Source organism: Notothenia rossii, assembly GCF_949606895.1.
Source record: "Notothenia rossii genome assembly, chromosome: 6".
Classification (NCBI taxonomy): domain Eukaryota; kingdom Metazoa; phylum Chordata; class Actinopteri; order Perciformes; family Nototheniidae; genus Notothenia; species Notothenia rossii.
This window is the reverse complement of record NC_136909.1, coordinates 44,203,920-44,231,377: the sequence shown is the minus strand read 5'-3', so window position 1 is coordinate 44,231,377 and position 27,458 is coordinate 44,203,920. Positions and strand designations below refer to the sequence as shown.

Sequence of the window (27,458 nt, the reverse complement as noted above, 5' to 3'; positions counted from 1 at the left end):
CTTTAAGCAGAATTATTACTAGATCTAGGGGGTACAACTCTAAACACCCATATGAAAAAGATTGGTTTACATTTTATAAATCAAATAAGTATGTGAACATAACCAATAACCTACCATAGCCAATAACAAATAAATGTAACTTATTTTATTTTTGTTGTTCATTCATATCTTATTTGACCTATTAACATTTATTTATTTGTGCATCTTTTTAAATCTCTCCAGTTTAAAACAATATTTTTGGTTTACTGTCCTATAGTAAACATTGAAATGATTTCAAACCTGTTTTATCCCAATAATTATAAAGGAGTGCCTTGGAAATATTTGTTTACATAAATTGTGACCAAACCGTTTGAGACCCACTGAGATAACTTAGACTAAAGTGAACTATCTAAACACTCAGAGTCCTTTACCTCACTGAGCTGTAGTCATCAGCCTCTCAGTCTGACTGGAGAGGACTCTCCCTCCATATTATTGTAGAAACTTCTTCTTCTAATATCCGTCAGAGCAGCTAGCACCAGATTCTAATAACAACAGCGCCGGTATCGGTCAGGTACCGGTGCACCCTCCCTCTCTCCCTCATTCGCTCCCAAGCTCACTCGCACTTTGGCTGTGAGCTGCGGGCGCCAGATAAGCCAACATCCCCCATTTTCATCACTTACAGCGCCCATCGTACAGGGCAAATGAAAAGTGTAACCGGGGTCAAAAAAGGGTGTTACATTTACTTAATTATGAATGTTGTTACATCAAGGCCGAAAATTAGGATGAACACCAACGGTCAAAAATGTTTTTCTACCAGCGCAGCCCCTCCCCAGATCTGGCGCCCGAGGCGAAAATCTATAACGCCAGTGCTACGGGCCGGCCCTGCTGACAGGTACCTATCCTGTGAGCTGTGACAATGTTTAAAATAAACTGTCAGTCGGACTCAGAGTTTTGGAAGATGGACATAAGATCAAATTTTCTTAAAAAATACGACAATTCTCAAGTGGTGGCTCACACAACAAACCCAGAGCCACCACTTGAGCAAGGTAAACACGGTATGTAAATGTCAGTAAACCTCCAAGTTATGCAAACATGTAAGCAAAGCATCAATTACAGCTACGTTGACATTACTTTGTAAGCTAAACCGTTAGCAAGTAGCTATAGCTAGCCAGATATATTAAATAAACACTTTGTCATATAATCTAAATGTAATGTTTTTTAGCGTTACCTGGTGAATTCAAAGAAAGCTCTCTGGGAAATGTTGACTTACTGATCGACACAAAGCTAGAAGCTACCTTACAGTACACAGTTGATCCGGAGTCCTGTGAGTTAAAGTGTTTCACAGTTAGCTTAGCTAAGCATCAACCTAGCACTGAAATATATGGATTCTATGTGACAGTATTTCTGAGAAAAAGTCAGCTGAAATGGTGGCATAGTTGCCACTGCTTTACATGTCAACAGCATGTTTGAACGTATTTGCAGCAGTAAATATGGCTGTTTGGCCACTGAGGTTGCCATAACAACACCTGAATTAAAAATTTGCAACTTCATTTTGTGACAGATTTTTGCAAGAAATTATAATTCTTCTGAATGATATTCCTATTGACAGCTAGTTTCTATGTGAACATTATGAGATGGACAGCCGGAGAGAATAAATGAAAAACAGTTATGAAATACTATATGACAAAACAAAAATACAGTTTAAGTGATTTGTAAAATATCCATAAAGAAAAATCTGTTTACAGTTCTGTTTCATATGGGTGTTGAGAGATGTATCCATAGATCTCTTAATTTTTCTCTCAAAGTGCACCAGATTGATGCTTTTAACTTCAATATTTAACACTAGAACCGCCAACGGGTAAATTTTACCCGCAGCTGTTTTTTGATTGTATGTAACTTTTGTTCAATAACATATTTAAAGTCTCCCAGTCCGTGACTTTTCCTGAAAGTGTGTTATGTAGCACCCTCTGTTGTTAACAATTGTCAATATGAAGTCAGATTGAAAAAATCGCCAAAACAAATGCCATTTATACCTATATCCGCCAGCGGGTAATATTTACCTCATAGAAAATGCAGCGTAAACATTACGTGTTGCTATAGCAACGCCTTTTGTCTACTGCGGTTCCTTATAGATAGAGAGATAGATTGAGAGAGAGATATATAGATAGATATATTGATAGATGGATAGAGAGAGAGATAGACAGATAGATAGTTATAGATCGTGTAACATCTTGGAGAGTACAAGATCTTGGATGACTGAGCTCACGTTGAGGACGTAATGCATGTGTGCAGGTTACGTGTCAGTTGAATAAAGATGGATACTCGGAATGAGAGAAGTAGTCCGCGTCGTCTATTTATGTAGACAATTATATGTTCATAGGACAGACCATTACAGATATATCGATAGAGAGAGATAGAGAGATTTGTACCTAAACAAAACACAAGTCTAACACCAAGCGTTTAAATCAGCACTCTTAGCGATATTTTAAACTTCATGCTATCTGCACAACCTATATCATATGAAAAGCTGAGAGTCCACAGATTCTATTGGTATAATTGTCATCCCTGTGCGATCAAAACTCACTGTTCTGTATGATAAATAAAAGAACATTGTACCTTGAAAATCTATAGCGGGCACATTTTACCCGTTGGCGGTTTTAGGTATACAGCGACCTCTGGCGGTCCTAGTGTTAAAAACAAATCTTGCTTAGGGACCCCAAAAGTCTAGGGCCGGCCCTGTCTGTCAGGTCTCTTATTCTGTTAGTTAATAATAATAATACAATTCAATAACATGCTTTAACCACTAGGTGTCCCTTTCTATCAGCTCTGCACCTTTATGGTGTAAATACAGCCTATCTACCAATTGGATCAAATATAAAAGTCAGCCGAATTAGTGTTGAGACTGCAGGGAGACGTATGTGTGAAAAGAAATGTAAGATGTTGTTTAATTGCTGATATATTTATGATCCACATCACGTTTTCAGTGTTGGTGGCAGTTATTCCTGTTTGTCTAGAAGACTTCTCAGCAGGGCTCTATAAATAGAGAACTACTGCAGATACAGTATCTAATATTTAATGCAGCCGAACCGTGTATTACAATGACGTTATGTGATGACTTTCAAAGAGAAAAGCAAGCACACTCTAATAATAATGTAGTATTTTATTTTAAAAAAAATGCTTTCGGATTTCACATCGCATAAACACCATTTCCCAACGTGCATTGCGGCTAAACCATCGAATCACAGAGCTGAGGATCTTGCCTACGTCTGTTTCCGGTATTGTTAATGACGGATGTATTTTGTTACACACACACTCCTTCACATCTAAATTGTAATTTACCTTAAAGTATTTCGTGAGGCCTTCTAAAATGTTTTTAAATATAACTACGGCTCTAGTTGAAGAGTTTGGAAATTAACATGAACCGAAGCTGTTGCCTGGCAACGCAATCGCACAATGTCACGTCTGTTAATTCCACATTCACACACATGGATTAAAATCGATTTAATACATTAATGTAGCCTTTGTTTCTGCTAGAAGAGGTGTCGACCAGCTGGGGCAACAACAAAATCGGCGTAATCGAGTGTGACTATTACAAAATAAATCATTATTATATTAATATTGACAATAACAACCAACCGTCGGGGAAGCATTTGCTTGGCATTTCCGGGTATATCACCACTGGTTGGGCCATGTTAACAATACCGTGTAACTGTCACATTTGAAGGGACGAAATCGTGACATCTTCACGTCTCCCAGCATGGTAAATCGTCACATGTTCACATCTTGCTGTGATACCGGGTTGAAATTATCACAGAGCTCAAGTAGCAGACCATCTCAGCATCCACTGTTCAGAGGAGACTGCGTGAATCAGGCCTTCATGGTCCAATTGCTGCAAAGAAGCCACTACTGAGGATGAACAACAACAACAAGAGAATTGTTTGGGCCAAGAAACACAAGGATTAGATATTAGAGATTGTAAATCTGTACTTTGGTCTGATGAGTCCAAAGTTGAGATTTTTGGTTCCAACCGCCCTGATTTGTGAAACACAGAGAAGGTGAACGGATTGTTTCTGCATGTGGTTCCGATCGTGAAGCATGGAGGAGGAAGTGTGATGGTGTGGGGGGGCTTTTCTGGTGTCACTGTTGGTGATGTATTCAGAATTTAAGGCACACTTAACCAGCATAGCTACCACAGCATTCTGCAGTAGCCAGCAAAATAACACTTTTTTGGTTAACTATATAATTCCATATGTGTTCTTAAAGGTATGGAGCATTGTTAACGTGAATGATGACCCAAGCCATTCACCTAGCGGTCGCTCACATATTCCACATGGACTCCGGTATAAATGGTCTTTGTCGCTTCATGTGCAGAAGAGCTCAAATGTCACTTATGAGATCCGACAACGGCACCAACCTAGTCAGCGCAGACAGACAATTAGTAAGATTCACTATCTGGTGCCTCAGTGGCAGTTTAACCTTTGAGTTCATTTTCAGTTTTATTTTTGTATGATTTAAGCCGCTACACTCCAAACAAAAACTGATGTGAAACCTTAATGTGGAATACTGACAAAGAAATACTGTCTTATAAGTCAATATTACCCATAATGTATAAAAGATCCAACGTTGTACACTTGAATGGACGAGAAAACTTGGAAGAATGAATACGAATTGGTTAAATGTCATTAATGTGTGTCACCTGCAGTATGTATTTTTCCTCTGATTAACTTGTTGTTTCTGGTGAAAGGTGAAACTATAAACTGTATTTTCAGTAGAAAAGTTCAACCTGAATATACTATGTATGACGAACTGGCCTGAATTCAAGCCAAAGTTTTGCAACATGGCCCACATTGGCCCTGAATCTAGAGTCAAATGTTGGGATGCTTGCTGAGCAACCAGGAAACGACTGACCTGAGATCTGTTTCTCTGTTTTTCAGGTGTGATAGTCCAGACTAACAAAGATGGCTCCCTGCCATCCCACGTTCTCTACAAAATTAGACAAAACTCCAGTTTTACAGAGAAGACCAATGAAATCAGACGGGCCTACTGGCGTCCTGGGCCCAACACCGGGGGGAAGTTTTACTTCCTGTACGGATTTGTTTGGATCCAAGGTAAGTGACCGAAGCAAAGAATGCTTTGCTTCCAATTTAATTGAATGCATAATTTATAGGTCAATATTTGATCTTGTGTTACTTCTGACATGAAGCAATCTGATCATTTCTTAAAGTGGATAACTGGAATTGTAATGTGCTATAACTAAAGCCACAGACTGGAGTGCACAGGCGGGAAGACTGTTGTATCAAACACATTGTTTTTGATCTACACTGAACAAAAATATAAATGCAACACTTTTGTTTTTGCTCCCATTTTTCATGAGATGAACTCAAAGATCTAAAACATTTTCTATATACACAAAATAACCATTTCTCTCAAATATTGTTCACAAATCTGAAAAGATCTGTGATAGTGAGCACTTCTCCTTTGCCGAGATAATCCATCCCACCTCACAGGTGTGGCTGATTAGACAGCATGATTATTGCACAGGTGTGCCTTAGGCTGGCCACAATAAAAGGTCACTCTGAAACGTGCAGTTTTGCTTTATTGGGGGGGTCTGGGGGGGTCCGAAAACCAGTCAGTATCTGGTGTGACCACCATTTGCCTCACGCAGTGCAACACATCTCCTTCGCTTAGAGTTGATTGTGGCCTGTGGAATGTTGGTCCACTCCTCTTCAATGGCTGTGCGAAGTTGCTGGATATTAGCAAGAACTGGAACACGCTGTCGTATACGCCGATCCAGAGCATCCCAAACATGCTCAATGGGTGACATGTCCGGTGAGTATGCTGGCCATGCAAGAACTGGAATGTGTTCAGCCTCCAGGAATGGTGTACAGATCCTTGCAACATGGGGCCGTGCATTATCATGCTGCAACATGAGGTGATGGTCGTGGATGAATGGCACAACAATGGGCCTCAGGATCTCGTCACGGTATCTCTGTGCATTCACAATGCCATCAATAAAATGCACCTGTGTTCGTCGTCCATAACATACGCCTGCCCATACCATAACCCCACCACCACCATGGGCCACTCGATTCACAACATTGACATCAGAAAACCGCTAACCCACACGACGCCACACACGCTGTCTGCCATCTGCCCTGAACAGTGAAAACCGGGATTAATCCGTGAAGAGAACACCTCTCCAACGTGCCAGACGCCATCAAATGTCAGCATTTGCCCACTCAAGTCGGTTACGACGACGAACTGGAGTCAGGTCGAGACCCCGATGAGGACGACGAGCATGCAGATGAGCTTCCCTGAGACGGTTTCTGACAGTTTGTGCAGAAATTATTTGGTTATGCAAACCGATTGTTGCAGAAGCTGTCCGAGTGGCTGGTCTCAGACGATCTTGGAGGTGAACATGCTGGATGTGGAGGTCCTGGGCTAGTGTTGTTACACGTGGTCTGCGGTTGTGAGGCCGGTTGGATGTGCTGCCAAATTCTCTGAAACGTCTTTGGAGACAGCTTATGGTAGAGAAATTATCATTCAATTCACGGGCAACAGCTCTGGTGGACATTCCTGCTGTCAGCATGCCAATTGCACGCTCCCTCAAAACTTGCGACATCTGTGACATTGTGCTGTGTGATAAAACTGAACATTTTAGAGTGGCCTTTTATTGTGGCCAGCCTGAGGCACACCTGTGCAATAATCATGCTGTCTAATCAGCATCTTGATATGCCACACCTGTGAGGTGGGATGAATTATCTCTGCAAAGGAGAAGTGCTCACTATCACAGATTTTTTCAGATTTGTGAACAATATTTGAGAGAAATTGATATTTTGTGTATATAGAAAATGTTTTAGATCTTTGAGTTCATCTCATGAAAAATGGGAGCAAAAACAAAAGTGTTGCATTTATATTTTTGTTCAGTGTATATAGTATACACATATACATTGAGTATATTGGACATTTTAAACAGAAGAAGGATAAAATGTTTTCTTTACAAGGAAAACAATATACTTTTTTCAACATGAATAAGTAAATTCAACCAAACCCACCCCCCCTGTTGATATAATACACCACTAAGACGGAGATAAGGGGTCAGAGCTGTGTGGCTGCAGCAGGCCGACACTATATGTCCGCTGACATGCAGTTTTCTTTCATTTCCTCCAGTATCATTTTCAGCATTTACATTTTTGTTCCAACAAATTGTGGATGACTTTTATATAATTTTGTAAAGAATTGCTAATTTGTCAGAGTTTAGGTTTGTTTCCATACAGCAGAATGGATTCTATTATTGATTAAAGTATTTGAAGTCAAATTAAAATAAAAGTTTGAATTTGCATTTGTCTTTTTGTTGCAGAAAATGCCCTGTGTGTTTACTGTTTCAGTCCAGGCCTGAATTATTATTTTCTGAACATTTTTCTATTGTATGTGTTCTAAGTTTAAAGTTATATCTGTCTTTATTACTTTAACTGCCAGGGCCCAGGTCTGACAGTAACATTCAAGTATGTTTAAACTGTATTGAAGTCTGTCTCTGTCATTACAGGATTTAATGATCTACGTCATCATCCCTTCCCCTCCCTTTCTCTCTCTCTATTTCTCTCTCTCTCTCTCACACACACACACACACACACACACACACACGCACACGCACACGCACACGCACACACACACACACACACACTGTCCTTCCAGATATGATGGAGAGAGCCTTTATCAACACGTTTGTGGGACATGATGTGGTGGAGCCTGGGAACTACGTGCAGATGTTCCCCTACCCATGTTACACCAGAGACGAGTTAGAAATGCACTTTGTTTGTTTTTTTTGTTCAGAACTCATGTTTAGCATGGACATACATCATTGGAGATTGTCAGAAATGGTTGTATGCAATGTGTATTTTTAACGTTTTTTTTACAATGTTCTTTTAGTACATGTTAGCTCATGTTAGAAATTCAATAGATCCTACACATTTGAAATGAAGGAATTAGCCTTTATTTAAATCTGCATATCGTTCTTCACCCTTGTTTTTTCCAGTTTCCTGTTTGTGATTGAGCACATGATGCCTCTGTGCATGGTGATCTCCTGGGTCTATTCAGTAGCCATGATGATTCAGCACATTGTGGCTGAGAAGGAGCACCGGCTCAAAGAGGTGAGTCTGTGATCATAAGGCAAGTTGATCGTTCTTCACCCTTGTTTTTTCCAGTTTCCTGTTTGTGATTGAGCACATGATGCCTCTGTGCATGGTGATCTCCTGGATCTATTCAATAGCCATGATGATTCAGCACATTGTGGCTGAGAAGGAGCACCGGCTCAAAGAGGTGAGTCTGTGATCATAAGGCAAGTTGATTGTGCAAATAATATAGCACCTTTCAGTGCTTTGTAAAAATGAAACACATTATGAGCATTAAGAAATAGTGCAGCAGAAACATATTATAAAATGCCATTTAAAAACACTTCTTTAAGATCAAAGATAATAAAACATGAATAACACAGTTTAGTTCTGACTCTGGGGACAGAAAGCTGACCAGTCCCTGAAGACCTGAGAGATCTGGATGGTTCATAATTTAGCAGGAGGTCAGAAATGTATTTTGGGCCTAAACCATTCAGTGCTTTATAAACCAGCAGCAGTATTTTTGAAATCTATTCGTTGACACACAGGAAGCCAGTGTAAAGACTTCAGAACAGGAGTGATGTGATCCACTTTCTTAGTGTTAGTGAGGACTCGAGCAGTGGCGTTCTGAATCAGCTGCAGCTTTCTAATAGATCTTTTAGTGAGACCTGTGAAGACACCATTACAGTAGTCCAGTCTACTGAAGATAAAAGCATGGACAAGTTTTTCCAAATCCTGCTGTGACATTAGTCTTTTAATCCTAGATATGTTCTTTAGGTGATAGTAGGCTGATTTAGTAACTGTTTTAATGTGACTGTTGAAACTCAGGTCAGAGTCGATGACTACACCTAGATGTATGGCTTTATCTGTTGTTTTGAACATTGCAGGCTGAAGCTCAGCGCTAACTTTTATACGTTCTGCCTTGGCTCCAAAAACCATTACCTCAGTTTTTTCCTTTGTTTAATTGAAGAAAGTTCTGACACACCCAGTCATTGATTTGTTCAATGCACTTACTCAGTGTTTGAATTGGAGCATAGTCTCCTGGTTGTCCATTATTTGCTTCATATGTCTAACTCATATTTGCTATTTGTGTCCCTGTGGTTGCTCACTGAGCTACGTTTCGTGGATAACAACTACAATGTTATAATAATTGCTATATATCTTATAGATTTATCGTCCACAAATCCATTTGTTTGTTATGTAAACACTTCTGAACAATGTAGCACATGGATGTTTTTAGCTAAAATAATGGAGCTCCTTGGAACCGAGGAAAAATGTATATAAAGCCTTAGCATATATATCTTTCACTAACATATGTACCTTTCCACTTTGCTTAATGGTATTTAGTTGAAAGTCCTTTCTTATTATATTATATATATTTTAGATATAAACCTGTTCCTGCGGAAATCTCCAATTAGTGTTAGCTTTATTTAGAGATAGATATTAAGCTGCGTTAAAGGTGTCCTATTATGCAAAATGCACTTTGTGATGTATTTTATACATACATGTCCCCGGTGTGTCAGAGAACTCACAAAGTGTCAGAAAACAAAACCATCTCTTTTTCCCTCCATACCCACATTTCAAAAAACGGGGGAACAACTGAGCTAGTCCAGATTTGCTGCCGATATTACGTAATATCAGAAATGTGAGCTGGCTTTACACTCACGGCCCTATCAGAAACATCGCTGTATCAGAAACAATGCGTAACGTGTTTTGGACTTAATATGGTCTTTGTTTAGATTAGCAAGCATTGCTAAAACTCAGAGGCGAGCTAACTTGTACTGGAGAGAGTATGTGTAAAAAATAGGGCTGTCAGTTGATTAAAATATTTAATCATGATTAATCTCATGATTGTCCATAGTTAATCGCGATTAATCGCAAATTAATCACACATTTTTTATCTGTTTTAAATGTACCTTAGAGGAATATGTTTCAAGTTTTTAATACTCTTATCAACATATGAGTGGACAAATATGCTTTATGCTAATGTTTATTATCATTTGAACAATTATAAATATTCTCATGAATATTAAACACAACCACCTCTGAACATTACAAATATCCGCCTCAATTCAACCTGGAACCTCTATCATACAATAATACAATACAAAGTGTGTGTGTGTGTGTGTGTGTGTGTGTGTGTGTGTGTGTGTGTGTGTGTGTGTGTGTGTGTGTGTGTGTGTGTGTGTGTGTGTGTGTGTGTGTGTGTGTGTGTGTGTGTGTGTGTGTGTGTGTGTGTGTGTGTGTGTGTGTGTGTGTGTGTGTGTGTGTGTGTGTGTGTGTGTGTGTGATGATCGTTGGAGCTATGCAACTCAAGGCATATGCTCGAACGGGAGCTGCCTGGACGCTGCAATCCTGTTGCGCACACTATCCGTGCTGAGTGTGCTGTCTTTTCCCACAATGTCCCCCACTGTCTGGCTACCTGCATAAAGTCAAGTGCTCGGCGCAGTTGTGGCAAAATGTCGCTCCTCTTTTTTCATTGAAACAGCTCCTTATATCCGTTAGCGCAGCTAGCTAGCACCAGATGCTAACAACAACAACAATACACGTAAGGTCTCTCTCTCGCTTCACACATACACACACCCTCCCGGTCCTCCCGATGGCCAGTCGGTGCCTGCCGGTGAGCGTGGAAGTGTGGTCTGCCACAAGCGGGCGGCAGGAGTGGGGCTGTCAGCATAAGCTTGTAGATGGTATTTTAAACTCGATGCGCTCTGAAACTACGGGGCGTCCGAGGAAAAAAAATACACATGCGTTAATCGCGTTAGAATAATTAGTGGCGTTAATTTTTTGTTGCGTTAACGCGTTATTAACGCGTTAACTTGACAGCCCTAGTAAAAAATAAGGAAACTCACCTTGTAGTAAACCCGAAAGAAAATAATAGCTTGGATTTATATAGCGCCTTTCCTGAGACCCAAGGTCGCTTTACAAAGAAGAACAGGAGTAGAAACCAACATAACAAAAACAAAAGGCAGTCAGTGTGAAGCTGACCGTTGAGCGGCCCGACCAAGCAAGGAGTGAGAGGCAGAACGTCCAAAATACAACCCGGTGTGGGCATTTATTACTCACGGGCACATGACACAGCCTCAATCTTGCTGTTCCCGTGAGCACAGTCACCAGCCACAAGGATCTCACACACCAAACAAAACAGGAAACACAGAGCCTAAATACCCACACTAATTAACTCAACAAGACACAGGTGAGGGGGGAGGAGACAACACAGGGCACCAGGTGCACACAATCAACAGCAACAGACATGGGGAAAGGGAACACTTTTCAAAATAAAACACATGTGCAATATACAAAGCCCGAAGCCGTCAGTCCACAGTGACGAAGCCATCTTCGTCACAGTCAGACAAACAGTCAGACAGACAAAACAACAAATAGATTAGAGGCCAAAAGCCTTGGCAAACAGATGGGACTTGAGGGCCCTTTTGAAGGCGTCAAGCGTGGAGATGTTGCGGATCTCCGCAGGGAGAGCGTTCCAGAGGGTGGGGGCTGCCTCAATGAAGGCTCTGTCCCCGAAGATTCGCAGGTTGGTGCGGGGAGTGGTAAGCAGGCCAGAGTCCGTCAACCTCAAGGATGAAGTCACTGAGCTTCCGGAGCAGCGCCTTGGGTGCCACAACCATGAGCCCTGTTTTCCTGTTGTTGAGTTTCAGGAAATTGGACGACATCCAGGTTTTTATGTTGTGCAGGCAGTTGATGAGAGACTGAGGGGGGAGCTGGGAGGATGGAGTAGTGATGAGATATAATTGGGTATCATCAGCGTAGCAATGGAAGTTGAGTCCATGATGGCGGATGATCTGGCCGAGGGGGAGCATGTAAAGGGTGACCAGGAGGGGGCCAAGCACAGAGCATTTGAGCCCCATACTATTTCAGAAATAATCCTTGAAGTGCTTTGGAACATGGTGGCGTTTCATCACGGCAGCATTTAGCTGAATCTGAGCAGACAGCCTGCTCGTCACAGAACTCACAGTGTGCCTGTTGCTCAAAAGGGGGCGGGGCCAGCAGAGAATCAGCCATTGTCTAACAGGGCTAAAATAGAGGGATATGAAGGATGTCTAAAATGCATTAGATCTGTTTGGTATTTTGTGCAAACCACATTATAAATATGGTTTTTATATATTTGTATACATCTGATCCCATCATTTATGCCTAAAAATAGCATAATGGGAGATCTTTAAGACCATGCACGTGGAAATATATAGTACATTATGTGATTCACGAGCAGATGATTTTCACTTCTGAAGTATGTGTATGCATAAGGTTCAGTTTACTTGACCTCTTGTTTTTATTGTGATACAGCCATAAAGGAAAACTTAGACTGGTGGAGAGCAGACTTGTGAAAGCCCTGAGAGGCGTGAGAGGCAAAAACGTATTTTCCTGAAAATCTTTCCCTCTCCTATACTTCAGTCATTAACACTTGTGTGTATTTGTGTGTTTTATCTTACCACTATGAGTATAAGATAGATAAATGTGAGGTAAGAAGCAAAGATAATGATAACACTCATTATAATTAGCACAAATGAACACACACTGAATGAATGTTGGCCCACTGTAGCAGGTGGTTAGAAGGTGGATCTCGTCCTCCAGGATGCTCATAATAACTTTATAATGATGGAAATAACAATGCATTTGTATAATATAGAAAAGTGTTGTCAACACCGCAACAAATAATAACAGCAACATAGTTTACAAAAATAAAAATACTTGGTATTTATAGTCTGGGTATAAGTCTTCACAACCACCCCCCCACCCCCTGTAGTGTTATGTAGAAATGATTAGGAGACAACGACTGTCTTTAACGGCCCGTCCACACAGCGGCGTGCGTTGAAGCTTCAACGCTTCTGCCCATTCAATTTGAATGGGGTGACGTCACGCTTCGCCGAACTGCATTGTGGGGAGCGTAGCTATGCGTCAGCCAATCAAATCCCGTTTATGAAAATCTGCCAGTACAACTGCTAGCCAATCAAACCGCGTGTATGCTGCGAGAGCCATACCGCAGGTCATTTCTACATGTTCAATAAAATGGAGGAGAAAATAATCATTGCGGTAGTGAATCACCCGGTGCTGTATGATCAGTCCCTGTTCATCTACCGGGATACAAACCGGAGGAGCCAGGCATGGAGGGAGGTGGCAGAGACAGTGGGTGAAACTGGTAGGTTTTCGCCTGTTTGGGGAGTTTATATCCAGTGTACCTCGTTTTAACATTGAATGGACAGCTAGCAGGCATAGACAGTATATATAGCTAGCATGGAATGTTTTTTGCTTTGTATGTCGGGGGCGGGAGATTCATGTGATTGGTTGTTGGTCGCGTTTCTCGCGTTGACTCCCCAAGCTTCAGACACACCCACCGCCAAGCGTCAACGCACGCTGCTGTGTGGACGCTCCGTAACTGTTTAATAAAGATATTCTTGAGACATAACACCGGAGACTGTGCTGGACATGTTCAAAGCATACCGAAACATAAACTAGTTCCGGGCATTACACCAAACAGGACTGACATCACACACGTATCCCTACGCCCTGTACATTATGAAATAGTACCATTACAACACACCCCCCAGCATTATTCCAGTTTGTGACTCAGCTGAGACTGTAACCATTACCCCCCCCCCCCCCCCCCCCAGGTGATGAAGATGATGGGTCTGAACAACGCCGTCCACTGGGTGGCCTGGTTCATCACCGGCTTCGTACAGCTGTCCATCTCTGTCACCGCTCTGACAGTCATCTTGAAGTATGGCCGGGTGCTGCTCCACAGCGACCCTTTCATCATCTGGCTCTTCCTCACCATCTACGCCGTGGCCACCATCATGTTCTGGTGAGGTCTTCCTGCACACTCATGAGTCCATGACTTCTTCAAAAAGTTCAAGCAATGGCACAGAATTTGTTTGACATTTGATGAAGAAAAATACAAGTTTATTTGTATGAATCCAATTGAATGTATAATAAACAAAGATCAATACTTTTTCTTGAAATATTACAGAAACGACGAAACGATAAAGATTTCCTTTTTCTTCCAGTTTTTTGGTGTCAGTAATCTACTCTAAGGCCAAGCTTGCGTCAGCCTGTGGAGGGATCATCTACTTCCTCAGCTACGTGCCCTACATGTACGTGGCCATCAGGGAGGAGGTGGCCCATGATAAAATCACCGCCTTTGAGAAGTGCATCGCTGTAAGGCCTCCTCCTTTGTTTTAACTGCAGTTGGAGTGTGTCTTAAGAATGTGTTCCTTGTGTTGTCAGTGTGATGATAATAAGGTGAATACAATGTCCCCCCCGTCCCCGTCCCCCCCCCCCAGTCTCTGATGTCCACCACAGCCTTTGGCCTGGGCTCCAAGTATTTTGCGTTGTATGAGGTAGCAGGGGTGGGAATCCAGTGGCGGACCATCAGCCAGTCTCCGGTAGAGGGTGATGACTTTAACCTTGGTCTGTCCATGATGATGCTCATGATCGATGCCGGGGTGTATGGAGTGCTCACTTGGTACATAGAGGCCGTGCACCCAGGTATGATGAACCTCTAAATCTCTTTGCTGTTCTCAGTGTTTGACACATCTTCTCCGATTGATTAGATCAAATGTGTTTTTCCTCTCCTATAGGAATGTATGGGCTGCCCCGACCATGGTACTTTCCCCTGCAGAGATCCTATTGGTCAGGCAGTGTGCGTGTCGAGACCTGGGATTGGCCGTGGTGTGGGGGAGGGGCGGCCCGGCTCAGTGTGATGGAGGAGGATCAGGCTTGTGCTATGGACCAGCGTAGATCTGGTATGGAATAATGATTATTCAGAGCTGATGAGGACATCTTGTAGAGGATATCTTTATGTTCTATAGATCCACTTAACCAGGTTACACTTTAATAACAACATGTAAACCATCTTACTGATGTGATTGACAGAACCCCATCTTCTAACTTTAGTTCCTTTCCTAACTTCTGACTTCCATTCGCCTAGTAAGCTTTTGTCCATGTTCAAACAGATAGTTTGGAACGACCAATCATTTAGGGTTATACTGTTACTTGATTTATTTGTGAGAAAATGTCACAATTTGAGCACGATGTTTTTTAGATGGCTAAATAGAGAACAGCTGTTTAATTGTTATATCAACAGGCTTGTTAATTAAGAGAAGGTATTATTATTGGCAGATACTTAAGGTTGCAGAATTGGAAATGTCAGGCCAGCATATGCAAAAGTGATCAGGAAAGTGAAAGTGACATAAGTAAAATGAGACTGTTAAGACAGTTAAAATATTCTGAATGTTTTATTTAATTTGTAACTCTCTCATTGTAACACTAGAGGAGATGCGGGGCATAGAGAAGGAGCCGAGCCATCTCTCGTTGGTGGTGTGTATAGACAAACTCACCAAAGTGTACAAGACCGGCAGCAAACTGGCCCTGGACAAACTGAGCCTTAACCTCCATGAAAACCAGGTGGTCTCCTTCCTGGGACACAACGGCGCTGGCAAGACCACAACCATGTGAGGGGATTAGTGTGTGTGCGTGTGCATGTGTGTGAGGATTAAAGTCTGGAGACCATTGTTAAACTTTAATATGATTTTTTAATTCAAATTTTAAGTACACATTCTGTTTAAACTAAAAATACATTTCACATTTTAAGAACCTGATAACTAGGTTTCAATACTTCCTTCAATGTCTAAAAAACACCGGAGGGCTGTTTGATATGCTGTAGCTGCACCAGAAGCATGAAAACATAAGCATCTGTCAGAGTATTTTTAAGTCAACAGTTATATTTTATGAAAGTTATCGAACTACATACATTTTTGCCCAAAATATCAAATAAGGTGCACAAGATCAAATATACTGTATAGAGGTGAATCACATCAAAGCGTGCTTGGATTGCCTGCCTGTTTAACCGCCACTGACTGCCTGCACTGGATTGTCACAGGTCCATCCTCACTGGCTTGTTCCCGCCCACCTCTGGTTCTGCCACCATATATGGTCATGACATCCGAACAGATATGGAGCGGATTCGTCAGAACCTGGGCATGTGTCCACAGCACAATGTCCTGTTTGACAAGCTGAGTGTGGAGGAGCATCTGTGGTTCTACTCCAGACTGAAAGGCATGGCTGAGGAGGATATCCGCAAGGAGATGGACAAGTGAGACCAGTCTGCTTCCTGCAGTTCAATGTCTCTAACGCATAGAATTATGATTAGCTTAAAGGACTGTATAATTGTATTTATAAGCACATTTCATAATGACTTATAATGTCAAGTATTATAATACTTGAATTGCTGCTCCCTCAAAAATTAAACACATTTTAACGTAGATCAGGGGTGTCCAAATTACGGCCCGGGGGCCAAAAGCGGCCCGCGGACCATTTTGAATCGGCCCTCAGCTAATTCAAAAAGTATAATGAAATATGGCCCACAAATGAAACTTCTGCTTGTCTTATATTGTACTTCTTACATATATATGTTCAAATATATTACACAGTATTCATGTGTTAATAAGCCACATTTTCAAATAAATTCAGCCAATTAAAGTTTATATTTTTTTCTAACAAATCTAAGTTCCTAAGAAATAAGCCCAACAACAAATTATAACAACCTTGAAATATACCCTTCATATTTCCTCTTATTATAAGCGATCTGAAGCTTGTGTTTTAAGGAATAAGCCGACAACCCAATAAATGAAACCCTATGGAGAGCTGAGATGTAGGCTGTTTTTAAAGCATTTTCAAGTATCAAGAGTAGTTTACCTACATTTGATGGATGTTTCTCACTTATGAGGCAATATACCTCACCTCTAGTGAGTGGCCCAGCCCTTCATGTGTTTTTCTGTATGTGGCCCTTGGTGAAAAAGTTTGGACACCCCTGACTTAGATCAATTACATTTCAATGAATTATAAAAATGTATATTATAAAATCTATGGAAATTATATTATTGTATTGTATTATGTTATATTGTATACATTATAGCAAGCTTGGTTATTGTTAAAAATCCATATGGAATACAGTACATGCTTGTATCTTTAATATTACAGTGCTATCATAGCACTGCTATGATACAATTATAATGCATGTTTGTTATGCATTTTAGACATGGATGTCATATTCAGAGTTACCATTCATTCTTATCATTCGATGATGTGACAGATGCAAAAAAAGTTACACAACTAGTACCTAGAGTAGGTATTTACTCAATACATTCTCAAATAGACGGGGGGTCTTTATTCACCTGCAGGGGCCTTTTTTGGAACAGAATTTATTTTCTCTTCCACAACCACTTATTAATAGTGAATACACTGTGGTAGTTTAAAAAATAAACAAGCGATACACTTTCACACACAAGTTCTGTTTAATGTTTCCCAATAAAAGGTTTGCCAACCGGCTCAAAAATATCCTGGAAGGGAAGGACTATCCTAGCTCTTGTTGTGAAATAGAGAAAAAAGAGAAAGGTTTAAGTTTCACTGATTGTAACTAACAGTACTGAAAAACAGCAAATTAGATTCATTTATGATTAATGATTTAGAATAATTATGAAATAAAAATATTTCTGTTAACATAAGAACAGGATGGGCAGAGATGGGAGAATTAAATGACGTCTCCAGGAAACGCATGTACTGTAAGTCACTGACGTGGTGTGTGTGTGTGTGTGTGTGTGTGTGTGTGTGTGTGTGTGTGTGTGTGTGTGTGTGTGTGTGTGTGTGTGTGTGTGTGTGTGTGTGTGTGTGTGTGTGTGTGTGTGTGTGTGTGTGTGTGTGTGTGTGTGTGTGTGTGTGTGTGTGTGTGTGTGTGTGTGTGTGTGTGTGTGTGTGTGTGTGTGTGTAGGATGATTGTTGACCTGGAGTTATCTAAGAAGCGCCACAGCTTGGTGCAGACGTTGTCCGGCGGGATGAAGAGGAAGCTGTCGGTGGCCATTGCCTTTGTGGGCGGCTCCAGGGCGGTGATCCTGGACGAACCCACAGCGGGGGTGGACCCCTACGCTCGCAGGGCCATCTGGGACCTCATCCTCAAGTACAAACAGGGTGAGTGGAGACCCAGTACCAGAGCACACCACGACCTATTCTCAAAGATATCACTGCAAGGCAGGTTGCATTGAAAAAATATGCTTGTGGCACTCTTACATGCTAATCTTAAAACAAGACCTATTTATATATGTTTTGGATTTCTTTACATAATTCCAAAGGTTTTCAACAGTTTCCTCTGTTGTCTTAGTTGGTTGCCTGTAATAAGGATTTACGTGTCAGGGTTGTTTGTCTGCGAGAAGATGTCATAAATTGAAAATGTCTCTTATTTTGTCATAAGACAACTGGATCTGAAATAATCAGAGAAAAAACTGAGTAAGGTTTGCTGCAGAAGAACAGCCTGGGAGGAACATTCCACTCCACACAGAGGAATTCTGTGTGTGTTCAGTGTGAATCTAAACAAAGACAAGCTAACTGCCATCAGAAACTCCTGTGATCCAGGGCTACAGTGGCGGCGCCAGGGGGTGTCTATTTGGGCTCAAGCCCCGGATGTTTTCTGAAAAGCCTTGAATGTTTCACTTGAAGCTATTCTTTTTTTCTTTTTTTAAACGTCTCGTGTAATGTGCTGTACCGGAGTCCAACAGAGAGGCAGAAGCTGCAGCCCCCCCCTCAACAACATCAAAATTCTGGGCTAAGCCCCGGATCTCCTAAGATCCTAAATCCGCCACTGCAGGGCTACCTCACAACTTCCGTCTTTCTTATGGTTTTGAATTGAGAGACTCCTAGTGGCAGAACATTTAAAATGTATACATTATGGTTCAGATCCAGTGTTTTTTAAATTTCTGTTTTATAATTGCAGTATGTGTGTGTTCCACCTCCCCCCTAGGCCGCACAATACTCCTGTCCACCCACAATATGGATGAAGCAGACCTTCTGGGAGACCGCATTGCCATCATCTCCCATGGGAAACTAAAGTGCTGTGGCTCGCCACTCTTCCTGAAGAGCACATACGGAGACGGATACAAACTGACTCTGGTTAAAAAGCAGAATGAAGGCAGAGGTGTGTGCCCTTTCTCCATACCCGCTCTAACCTGCTCTTGTTGTCACTTGTTCCACCTGTTAGGTTGTCAGACTGGAAATCATGGACACTTTTACAGTCAAACTGATAGTAGCATAGGAGATGCCAATCATCAAACCACTGGCATCTTTCTCTTAGGTTCTTCTCAACAACAATATAAGTCATATTGCGTTTTAGATATGACCTATATTGTTGTTGTTTTGTATTTGCTGGGTTACTTGGAAAGGCCATTAATTGGCATGTGAAAGGTACATATCATTTTGTGATATTGTCACTTCTTGTTTTGGTTTTATTATTTTTTATTGACATGGCTATGCCATGGGTTTTAGCCTCCAGGGTTCCCATCAGATCCCATTCTGATTCTGAACTTATGACAATGTAATATCATGGAATACATGTTGTTTTGTTGTTTGAATGTATTTGTGGTTGTTAGGGGTGTAACGGTACACGTACCCGTACCGAAATTATTCGGTACGGGCCCTTCGGTAACGAATATAACGTTAAACGTAAAACATTGAGAACGTGAACAACTTGTTGGAAGTAATCTCAGGTGCTGCGTCGCAGCATTCAGAGTAATTTGCTCACATTGGGTTCAACGCGTCATAGAGCGAGCAAGTCATTTCATTGGACGAGAGGCATACTATGAGAGCTGGTCACAGGGATGCCTTCAAATGTAGTCAGTAATTTGAGGAACTATCGAAATGGCGAACGCAGATAAAGTTGACCTCGAAAATCCTCCAGCATCATTGAAGTCTCCGGTTTGGGAACATTTTGGTTTCGCAGTTACGCACAAGGATGACGGAAAAAGACAGGTGGACCGAACCAAAGCCGGCATTGTTCAACTAAAATTGGTTACACGGCTGGCAATACATCAAACTTGCACACTCATTTGAAAAGGCACCACCAGAACGTGAATATCACCGGTACCAAAAGAAAAAAGACTGAAGTGCAAACCCAACTCCCACTAGAATTTAAGCCTCCACCACTCGCAAAAAGTTCAGACCGAGCCAAAGCTATTACAAACGCCAAATATCCTTATGTTGCCATGTTAGCAAAGCGCTACCTGGCTGTATCTGCTACCTCTGTCCCTAGCGAGAGGGTGTTCTCCACAGCAGGAGACATTGTTAGTGCCAGCAGATCTGCCCTTTCGGCAAGCAATGTGAAAAAGTTAATTTTTCTTTAAAAAAACATGAAAATACAATGACAAGCAAGTCATAATGTCAAACTGGCTGCTTAGGTACTAGTACAGTAGGCTACAGTTCAAATACAGATTATTTCAGTTCCTCGAAATGCTGCACCTTAATGTTTATTTTATTATATTTTGTATTTATTTGAGTGAATATTCACAGTTTAATAATAATTAAAAAGCAAAAACTAATAGTTTATGTTTTGTGAGTACTAGTAGGCCTACAGTAAAGTTCAAATACAGATTATTTCAGTTCGTCGAAATGCTGCACCTTAATTTTTATTTTATTATATTTTTTATTTATTTGATTGTATACATTATTCACAGTTTAATAATAATTTAAAAAATATATAGATATGTTTTGTTTTGTGAAAAAAAATTCTGCTGTAACGAAAACGCACCGAACCCTGACCAAAAAACAGAGGTACGTACCGAACGTAAATGTTTGTGAACCGTTACACCTCCCAAGTTGTTGTTGATGTGCTGAAAGCAGAGTCCTGCATCGGGTACCCGATGGGTGACCCGCAAAAACAGTGATTCACGGGTAGTATTTTTTCAAAGAAAATAATTCGGGTTTGGGTCTAGGTAAAACAAAGAAGATGCGGGTCGGATCGTGGGTGTTGTATAATAAATATATGAAAATGATAATCATTTAATGTAATGTTTAAATCTTATGACCTCTCCCCCGCGCATAATCATAACATCTGCACCGCCAATCTGCTGCTGAGCGTGCCACATTCGAAATGGTTGAGCCGGTGAAGGCAAAGCTCTCCAGCGGAGAATACAGTATTGCCGAAAACTCTTCATCAAGAGCAAAATCCATTGTCTGGGAGGCTTTTGGGCTCATCCTAGATGGAGAACATAATCAGGTCGCTGGGTTCGCTGCTTGCAAGAAGTGCATAAAAGTGTTGGCCTATGATAGCCGCAAGCTAGGTACTTCATAATTGAAAAAACATGGAGTCGAGCTGCGCTGCCAATGCCACAGGTACAAGACCAATCAATCAATTCTTCACCAATAACCACGATCTTAAAGCACCCAAAAGGGAAGACAAGGAGACGGTGTCCAAATTAGCAGTACAATTTGTCTGCAGTGATGTTAGATCATTCAAAACGGTGTGTGGCAATGCTTTCACTGGATTAGCACAGGGATTGATTGATATTGGTGCGCAGGCTGGCCGTGTCGATGCAATGCAGCTGTTACCAGATCCGACAACAATATCTCGCAGAGTGACAAAATATGCAGAAGACATACGCCAAAGCATAATTCCTGAGCTGAGAGAACAGATGAGTGAGTACAATGGAGCAATCACTTTAGACATGTGGACCGACGATTATCGGAAAATAAGCTACCTTTGTCACAGAATACATTACATCAATAGCAAGTGGGAGCTAGTCGAGAGGGTGCTTTCTATGTCGGAATGGGATAGTACCTTGCGTAAAACGTCTGATAACATCAAACCAGCAATAATCCAAGCCCTGCGGAGATACAGCATTGAGGATTTCTTCACCAAACTGGTGTATGTGACAGACAGGGGTTCAAACATAGTGGCAGCCCTTCACTCCGTCACAAGACTGAGCTGTGCTGCACACATCCTTAACACCGTGCTTTACACTACGATCGGGAAACCAAGCCAAGAAGATCAGTTCGGAGAGGAAGTGACTACGCTTGTCACAGGGGAAAAGTCACTCGTAACTTACTTTAAGCAAACGAGTCTCCAGAATCGCCTTAAAAAGACGTTGAAAGCATCAGTGGAAACGCGCTGGAACTCAGTCCACACAATGCTCGAGTTGATCAGCTGTCAATATGAGGACGTTCGTGCACTGCTGTTGGAAAGGGGGGAATATGGGATTAGTTTTGTTTCATAAAGATAAAGCAACACTTTCTCAGAATCAAGCAAAACTAAGAGTTTAAGAGAAAAAAAAACTGAGTCAAGCTAAATACGTTTAATATAAAAAATGAAACTATAAGTTGCAAACAAATCATTTGTGTAATCATGTAAACTATAAGTCTTTTTTCTTTGTTTTAACATGTGTTTTTGTTTGCAGTTCTCCTGGGGGAGTTTTCATGAACATATCGGACTTATCTTATGGATTGCTGTGCATTATACTTGTGTTGTGTAGTTTATACTTTATTCCAACTTTAAATATTTTAATACCTGAACACACTGTTGCTGTTCAATAATTTCCCAATTTGGGATTGATAAAGTCTCTGTATATTTATTTTATAGATTTAAAAAACACATCTATGTATTTTCAAGCTAAAGGTGATACTGTGGTGACCACTACAATATAAACTGTATACTGTTATTTTTTCAAAGACATGTTACATTTCAAAAGCACATATTGCTATGTTTAGGACAAACAATTAAAGACTGCTTTAATTTAACAAATTCTACAATGTAAAAGTGGCAGATTTGCTTTATTAAACAGAGCAGACCTGGGCTGCATACCAACACAATTAGGAACATGCTCACATCTTACTATGTTGGTCTGAAGAGCTGAAGCATTCACACACAATGGATACAAACTGTGTTGTCTCATTCTATATCCTGTGAGAAAATGATACACATTTAGCATGGATGAAGCTGGTGCTTCCGTGCTGTCCCCTCAGAGGAAGTGGGAAACGGGATAAGACCTCTGGACACCACGCTGTCTCAATGATCCACACTGTTAATATGAGAGGAATATAAATGTTTTAGGAAATGAAAAATGTGAAGTTAACAAATAAAACACAGCTCAGGGGCATCATGGACGGTAGGTTTTCCTACAAAGAGAAGTAGTAAACTCACCCTCCATTGATTTTCATATCAAATTAGCGTGTTAATAAAATAAGCTATCATGGCTTATACTTGCATATCTAAACAGAATCATGAAAGCCAGTTGATAGAGTCAGGCACACGAGTCTGTTGAATGTGTCTGACTCTACCAACATGCTCACTCACTGCTAGCTTTGTAGCTAACTGTCCCTGCTATTAGGCTGCTAGCTTGCATTGTTATGGATCTAAGGTAGCAAAAGCTAACTTTCATAGCACAGCTTTTCTTTACTTCTCACTTAACACAATAAAGAAACAGACCGTATAGTACAGCACAAACAACACAAATGATCAATACTTACATATATTTTCACTTTTAGTATTATGATAATTGAAATGCTAGTTCTTCTGGGGGTGTCCTATGGTTCTATCCACGCTCAGCTACCGCACCGCAGCTGCACTGTACAATCGCTGGATGACTGGGCTGTCACTCAAAAACTGAGTAGCCAATGGGGACGCAGCCCTGAAAGTCACGCCCAGAGCCCTAGGGCTCTTGTCCCGCCTACCAGGGACGTTTGTGTCAGAATCGAAAACAAAAAATGAGGGAGCGCAAACGAGAGAGCTGCAGCGAGAGCAAAAGTCTGATCATTGAGAAAGGAGCAAAGAGAACTGCAAACAAAAACCTATGTTAAAACAAAGAAAAAAGACTTATAGTTTACATCATTATACAAATGATTTGTTTGAACTTATAGTTTTATTTTTTATATTACATTTATTTAGCTTGACTCAGTTTTTTTTTCTCTTAAACTCTTAGTTTTGCTTGATTCTGAGAAAGTGTTCCTTTATCTTTATGATACAAAACTAATCCCATAGGGGAAGAGGGTCGTCTGAACAACTTGAGCAAAGAAACTTTGAAGGCAATGGTGATGTTTCTTCAGATATTCAAGGAGGCCACTAAGGCACTGGAGGCATCCAAAACTCCAACCCTTCACCTCACCGCTGTGTGGCTCGATCGCCTCAAACGCCACCTGCAACCATCCTCCACTGACAACCTGACATTCTCCTCTCTAAAGGCAAAATGTCTCAGAATTCTGGTTGAAAAGTAAGAGATACACCTCCTGCACAAACTGGCCATCTTTTTGCACCCAAAGCTGAAAAGTCTGAAGCTGCTTGCGGAGGAACATGCAATGGAAACAGTGCACAACGAAGTGTGGCGTCTTGTGAAAGGTAAGGCCGAAGGAAAATACAAGTGATCTTACCCCAGTTATAAGTCTGTTAAAAAGTGTGTTAGGTCTACTACATGTCTGTTTTGGCATTAGCCAGCTTGACTGTTCTAAATATAACAGTTTAAAAGTCTCAGACATAGGCCGCCTTGTTGCAATTGCACTGGTTTCAGTTGGCTTCAATTAGTTTTACTGTATATCGTCAGCCATAATGACTGTAACATTATGAAACCAAATAAATACACGTAATTGTTGCATAACAATATGATAACGTTCTGTTTTTAATAAGTCAAGTTTTTTGGGAGGGGCGGATGACCATCTAATTGATATGTGTCTACGTAAATATAATTAAATGGAATGGAAGGCATAATTTAGGCATTGTATTTCCTGGATTAGGCTACCTTCGTTTTAAAAAAAACTATCCAAATTTCACATATGAAATGGCCAACAATTATCACTTTAAACGTCGTAGGTAAGGCTACTTGATTATTATTATAATTATAATTATTATGTAATTATTAACATCCCACGCTTTTTGAGCCAAATACGCAACTGCGTGTGTTCATAATTACATGATTCTCTGCCCCTTTAAAGGTGTTAGCAGCTCGAATAAATCGTCCAGCTGAACATTTAGTGGAAACGCAACAAATGAATAGTTTATTTTCAGTAAGTGTTCAAATTTCATCGGTTCCTTCAGAGCCACATGCTCTTATTACTAATCGAAAGGCTGCCTGGTGGCGCTCTTTCAGCATCTGGAAAGCTCCTCAAACTCCTACAGTTTATATTTAAGGCAGCGCTCTCCCTCGGGCGCTCCATTTCCCTTTAATCGTGCTTTGTGAATTCTGTAAATTCTTTCACTGCTCATATATATGCGGGTAGCGGGGCGGGTTCGGTATTGCACGTCGCGGGTCGGGAGCGGGTCTTGAAAATCAGACCCGTGCAGGACTCTGGCTGAAAGTCACCTGTTCAATGCTTCTCTTTAAAAGTGTGTAATAATGTTCTGTGTGCCTGTCATGTGTTAGCTGTTGGGACTCAGATACTCTCAGCCTGTCACTGATTCCCTTTCTAGTTGATGAAGTGCGGACAGCCTCTTCTACATCATATAGGCTTCGCCCCTCTAAGGCTATCGCTATTGGGTAATCCCCTGCGCATGCGCAGCACTGAAAGACTTGTAATCCACGCCCACCTATGACGTGGGCCCCACCTACGGACTATAAATAGGAAGGAGGCCCGACAATCTACTCCCACTTTTCTTCAGCACTCCGTTGCAGAAGCACTGTCAGGCACACTAAAAAGCAAAGATTCCTCCTCTAAAAAGCTTTGTTTCTAGTGATAAAATGGAGAAAGGGCGGGTAAGTCAAGGTTGTGTTTGGGTTTGCCTTTAATGCTAGGCGGGTTACATTATGAGCTTTGACTGACACTCACAGTGTGAGTCCTGTTTGGGATTGGAGCATGCAAACGCGGCTCTCACTCCCCAGGTGTCATGCTCACATTGTGCCCGTCTCCCTCTGGCCCACAGACAGCAGAGAGCGGACACTCTCGCTGCTGCTGCGGCCGAGGATGATTGGCCAGTCCAGGAGTCTTACTCCGTGAATGAAGCCCTTGACTTCCTGGATCTGAGCCAAGCTCCCCCTGGCTCCCCCCCAGTTCGAACAGTGGGCAGCGGGGTTCGCTGCATAAGCCAACTGTATTTAACCAGTCGGTTAATAGACAGCAGGGCTTGACGTTTAAACCGGCTGCTTTTAACCTGTCGGTTAGTAGGCAGCATACGTTTTCCTCTGTCCCAGATGTGCCTACTACACACGGTCGTAATGAGCCCAGGGCTGTTATTACGCACCGTGTGAATAGCACTGCACACACCTCCGCTCATTCCTCAGCGGGTTTGAGCGTGAACGCTTCTCAACGTCCCGTATACGAGCCTTCTCCTAAACAGAGACAGGGTGAGACGCGGTATGAGATGCAGCTTGTGGAGAACACCTCGCAGCCCTTTCGGGCCGGGCCCCCCTTGGGTTGGTCCACGAGCAACAGCGGCAGGGGCTCTGGCGTGGCTCGTCACCATGACTACCACAGCACATCAAGAACAGGTACGCCCGTTCTTAGAGCATTGCTCAGAGTGGCGGCGAATATGTTTGATGGACAGATGGATGAGTAGGCTGATCAGCAGAGGGTACTCTCTGCAGTTCGCCTCTCACCCTGATGAAAATCAGGAGTTTTACTCCCGTTATTTTCTTATCCCGAAAAATACCGGGGGAATGAGACCCATCCTCGACCTGTCAGTATTCAATAGGGCAATAATGAAAAGACCTTTTCATATTCTGACAATCAAACAGGTGCTGGAGTGTGTTCGCGTCAGAAGAGACGCATGGTGTACATCCCTCCTTCCGTGGGTTTGGATTTAATTTGGACTGGAAAAATCTCCACCTCCTGTCAGTGGGGGTATCCCTGGGCAGAGTGACGTCACACACCTCAGTGTGCACAGACACATCTCTCAGGATGGGGAGGAACGTGCATGTCACAGGCAGTGGGCGGACAGTGGCCGGCTCACATGTCTCTCCACATAAACGCGCTGGAATTACTCTCCGTATGGAGAGTAATCAAGCACTTCGCCCCGTTGCTGTACAATCAGCATGTGTTGATTCGCAGAGATAACAAAGCAGCGGCAGCCTACATCAATCGCCAGGGAGGTGTACGATCAGCGCAGCTGCTGAACACAGCCAGCGGGCTGCTGTGCTGGGCGCGCACACACGTACTCTCTATCAGAGCAGTGTATATTCCCGGCGAGTTGAACAGAGGGGCAGACCTCATGTCCACAGGAGGTCCTCGCCAGGGGGACTGGAGCCTCCGCCCCGAACTGGTCTCCCAGGTGTGGAGCAGGTTCGGGAGAGCAGAGGTGGATCTGTTTGCTGCACCCGGGATCGCGCAGTGTGCCCTCTGGTTCTCCCTGGACGCGTTCGCACACCAACCTTGGCCCAGGGTGTTGTAATACACTTTCCAGTCAGGGATCCAGTGAACTGGGATCTCTCCAAGTAAAAGTTCACACTCCATATTTAGGTCTGGTCGGGGAATTGAACCGGCGACCCTACGGCTCACAGTCCAAGCCCCTACTGACTGAGCCACTGCCGGACATGCCTTTTAGTCACCCTCTGACAAAAGGCTTTCTACGAGGAGTACAGAGACTCAGACCTGTGTCACCCGCTATCGCCTCAATGT

General features: G+C 42.0%; 1 protein-coding gene across 1 annotated transcript in view; it reads left to right on the top strand.

The window, feature by feature from the left end:
• Positions 1-27,458, top strand: part of abca2 (ATP-binding cassette, sub-family A (ABC1), member 2) — a 422,430-nt gene that overhangs the window by 297,700 nt on the left and 97,272 nt on the right. Inside the window, 11 exon segments of the mRNA XM_079689553.1 lie at positions 4,914-5,087; positions 7,675-7,777; positions 8,184-8,298; positions 13,718-13,908; positions 14,111-14,261; positions 14,387-14,591; positions 14,684-14,848; positions 15,376-15,556; positions 15,985-16,197; positions 17,872-18,068; positions 18,895-19,068. Coding sequence (XP_079545679.1) covers positions 4,914-5,087; positions 7,675-7,777; positions 8,184-8,298; positions 13,718-13,908; positions 14,111-14,261; positions 14,387-14,591; positions 14,684-14,848; positions 15,376-15,556; positions 15,985-16,197; positions 17,872-18,068; positions 18,895-19,068 — 1,869 coding nt within the window.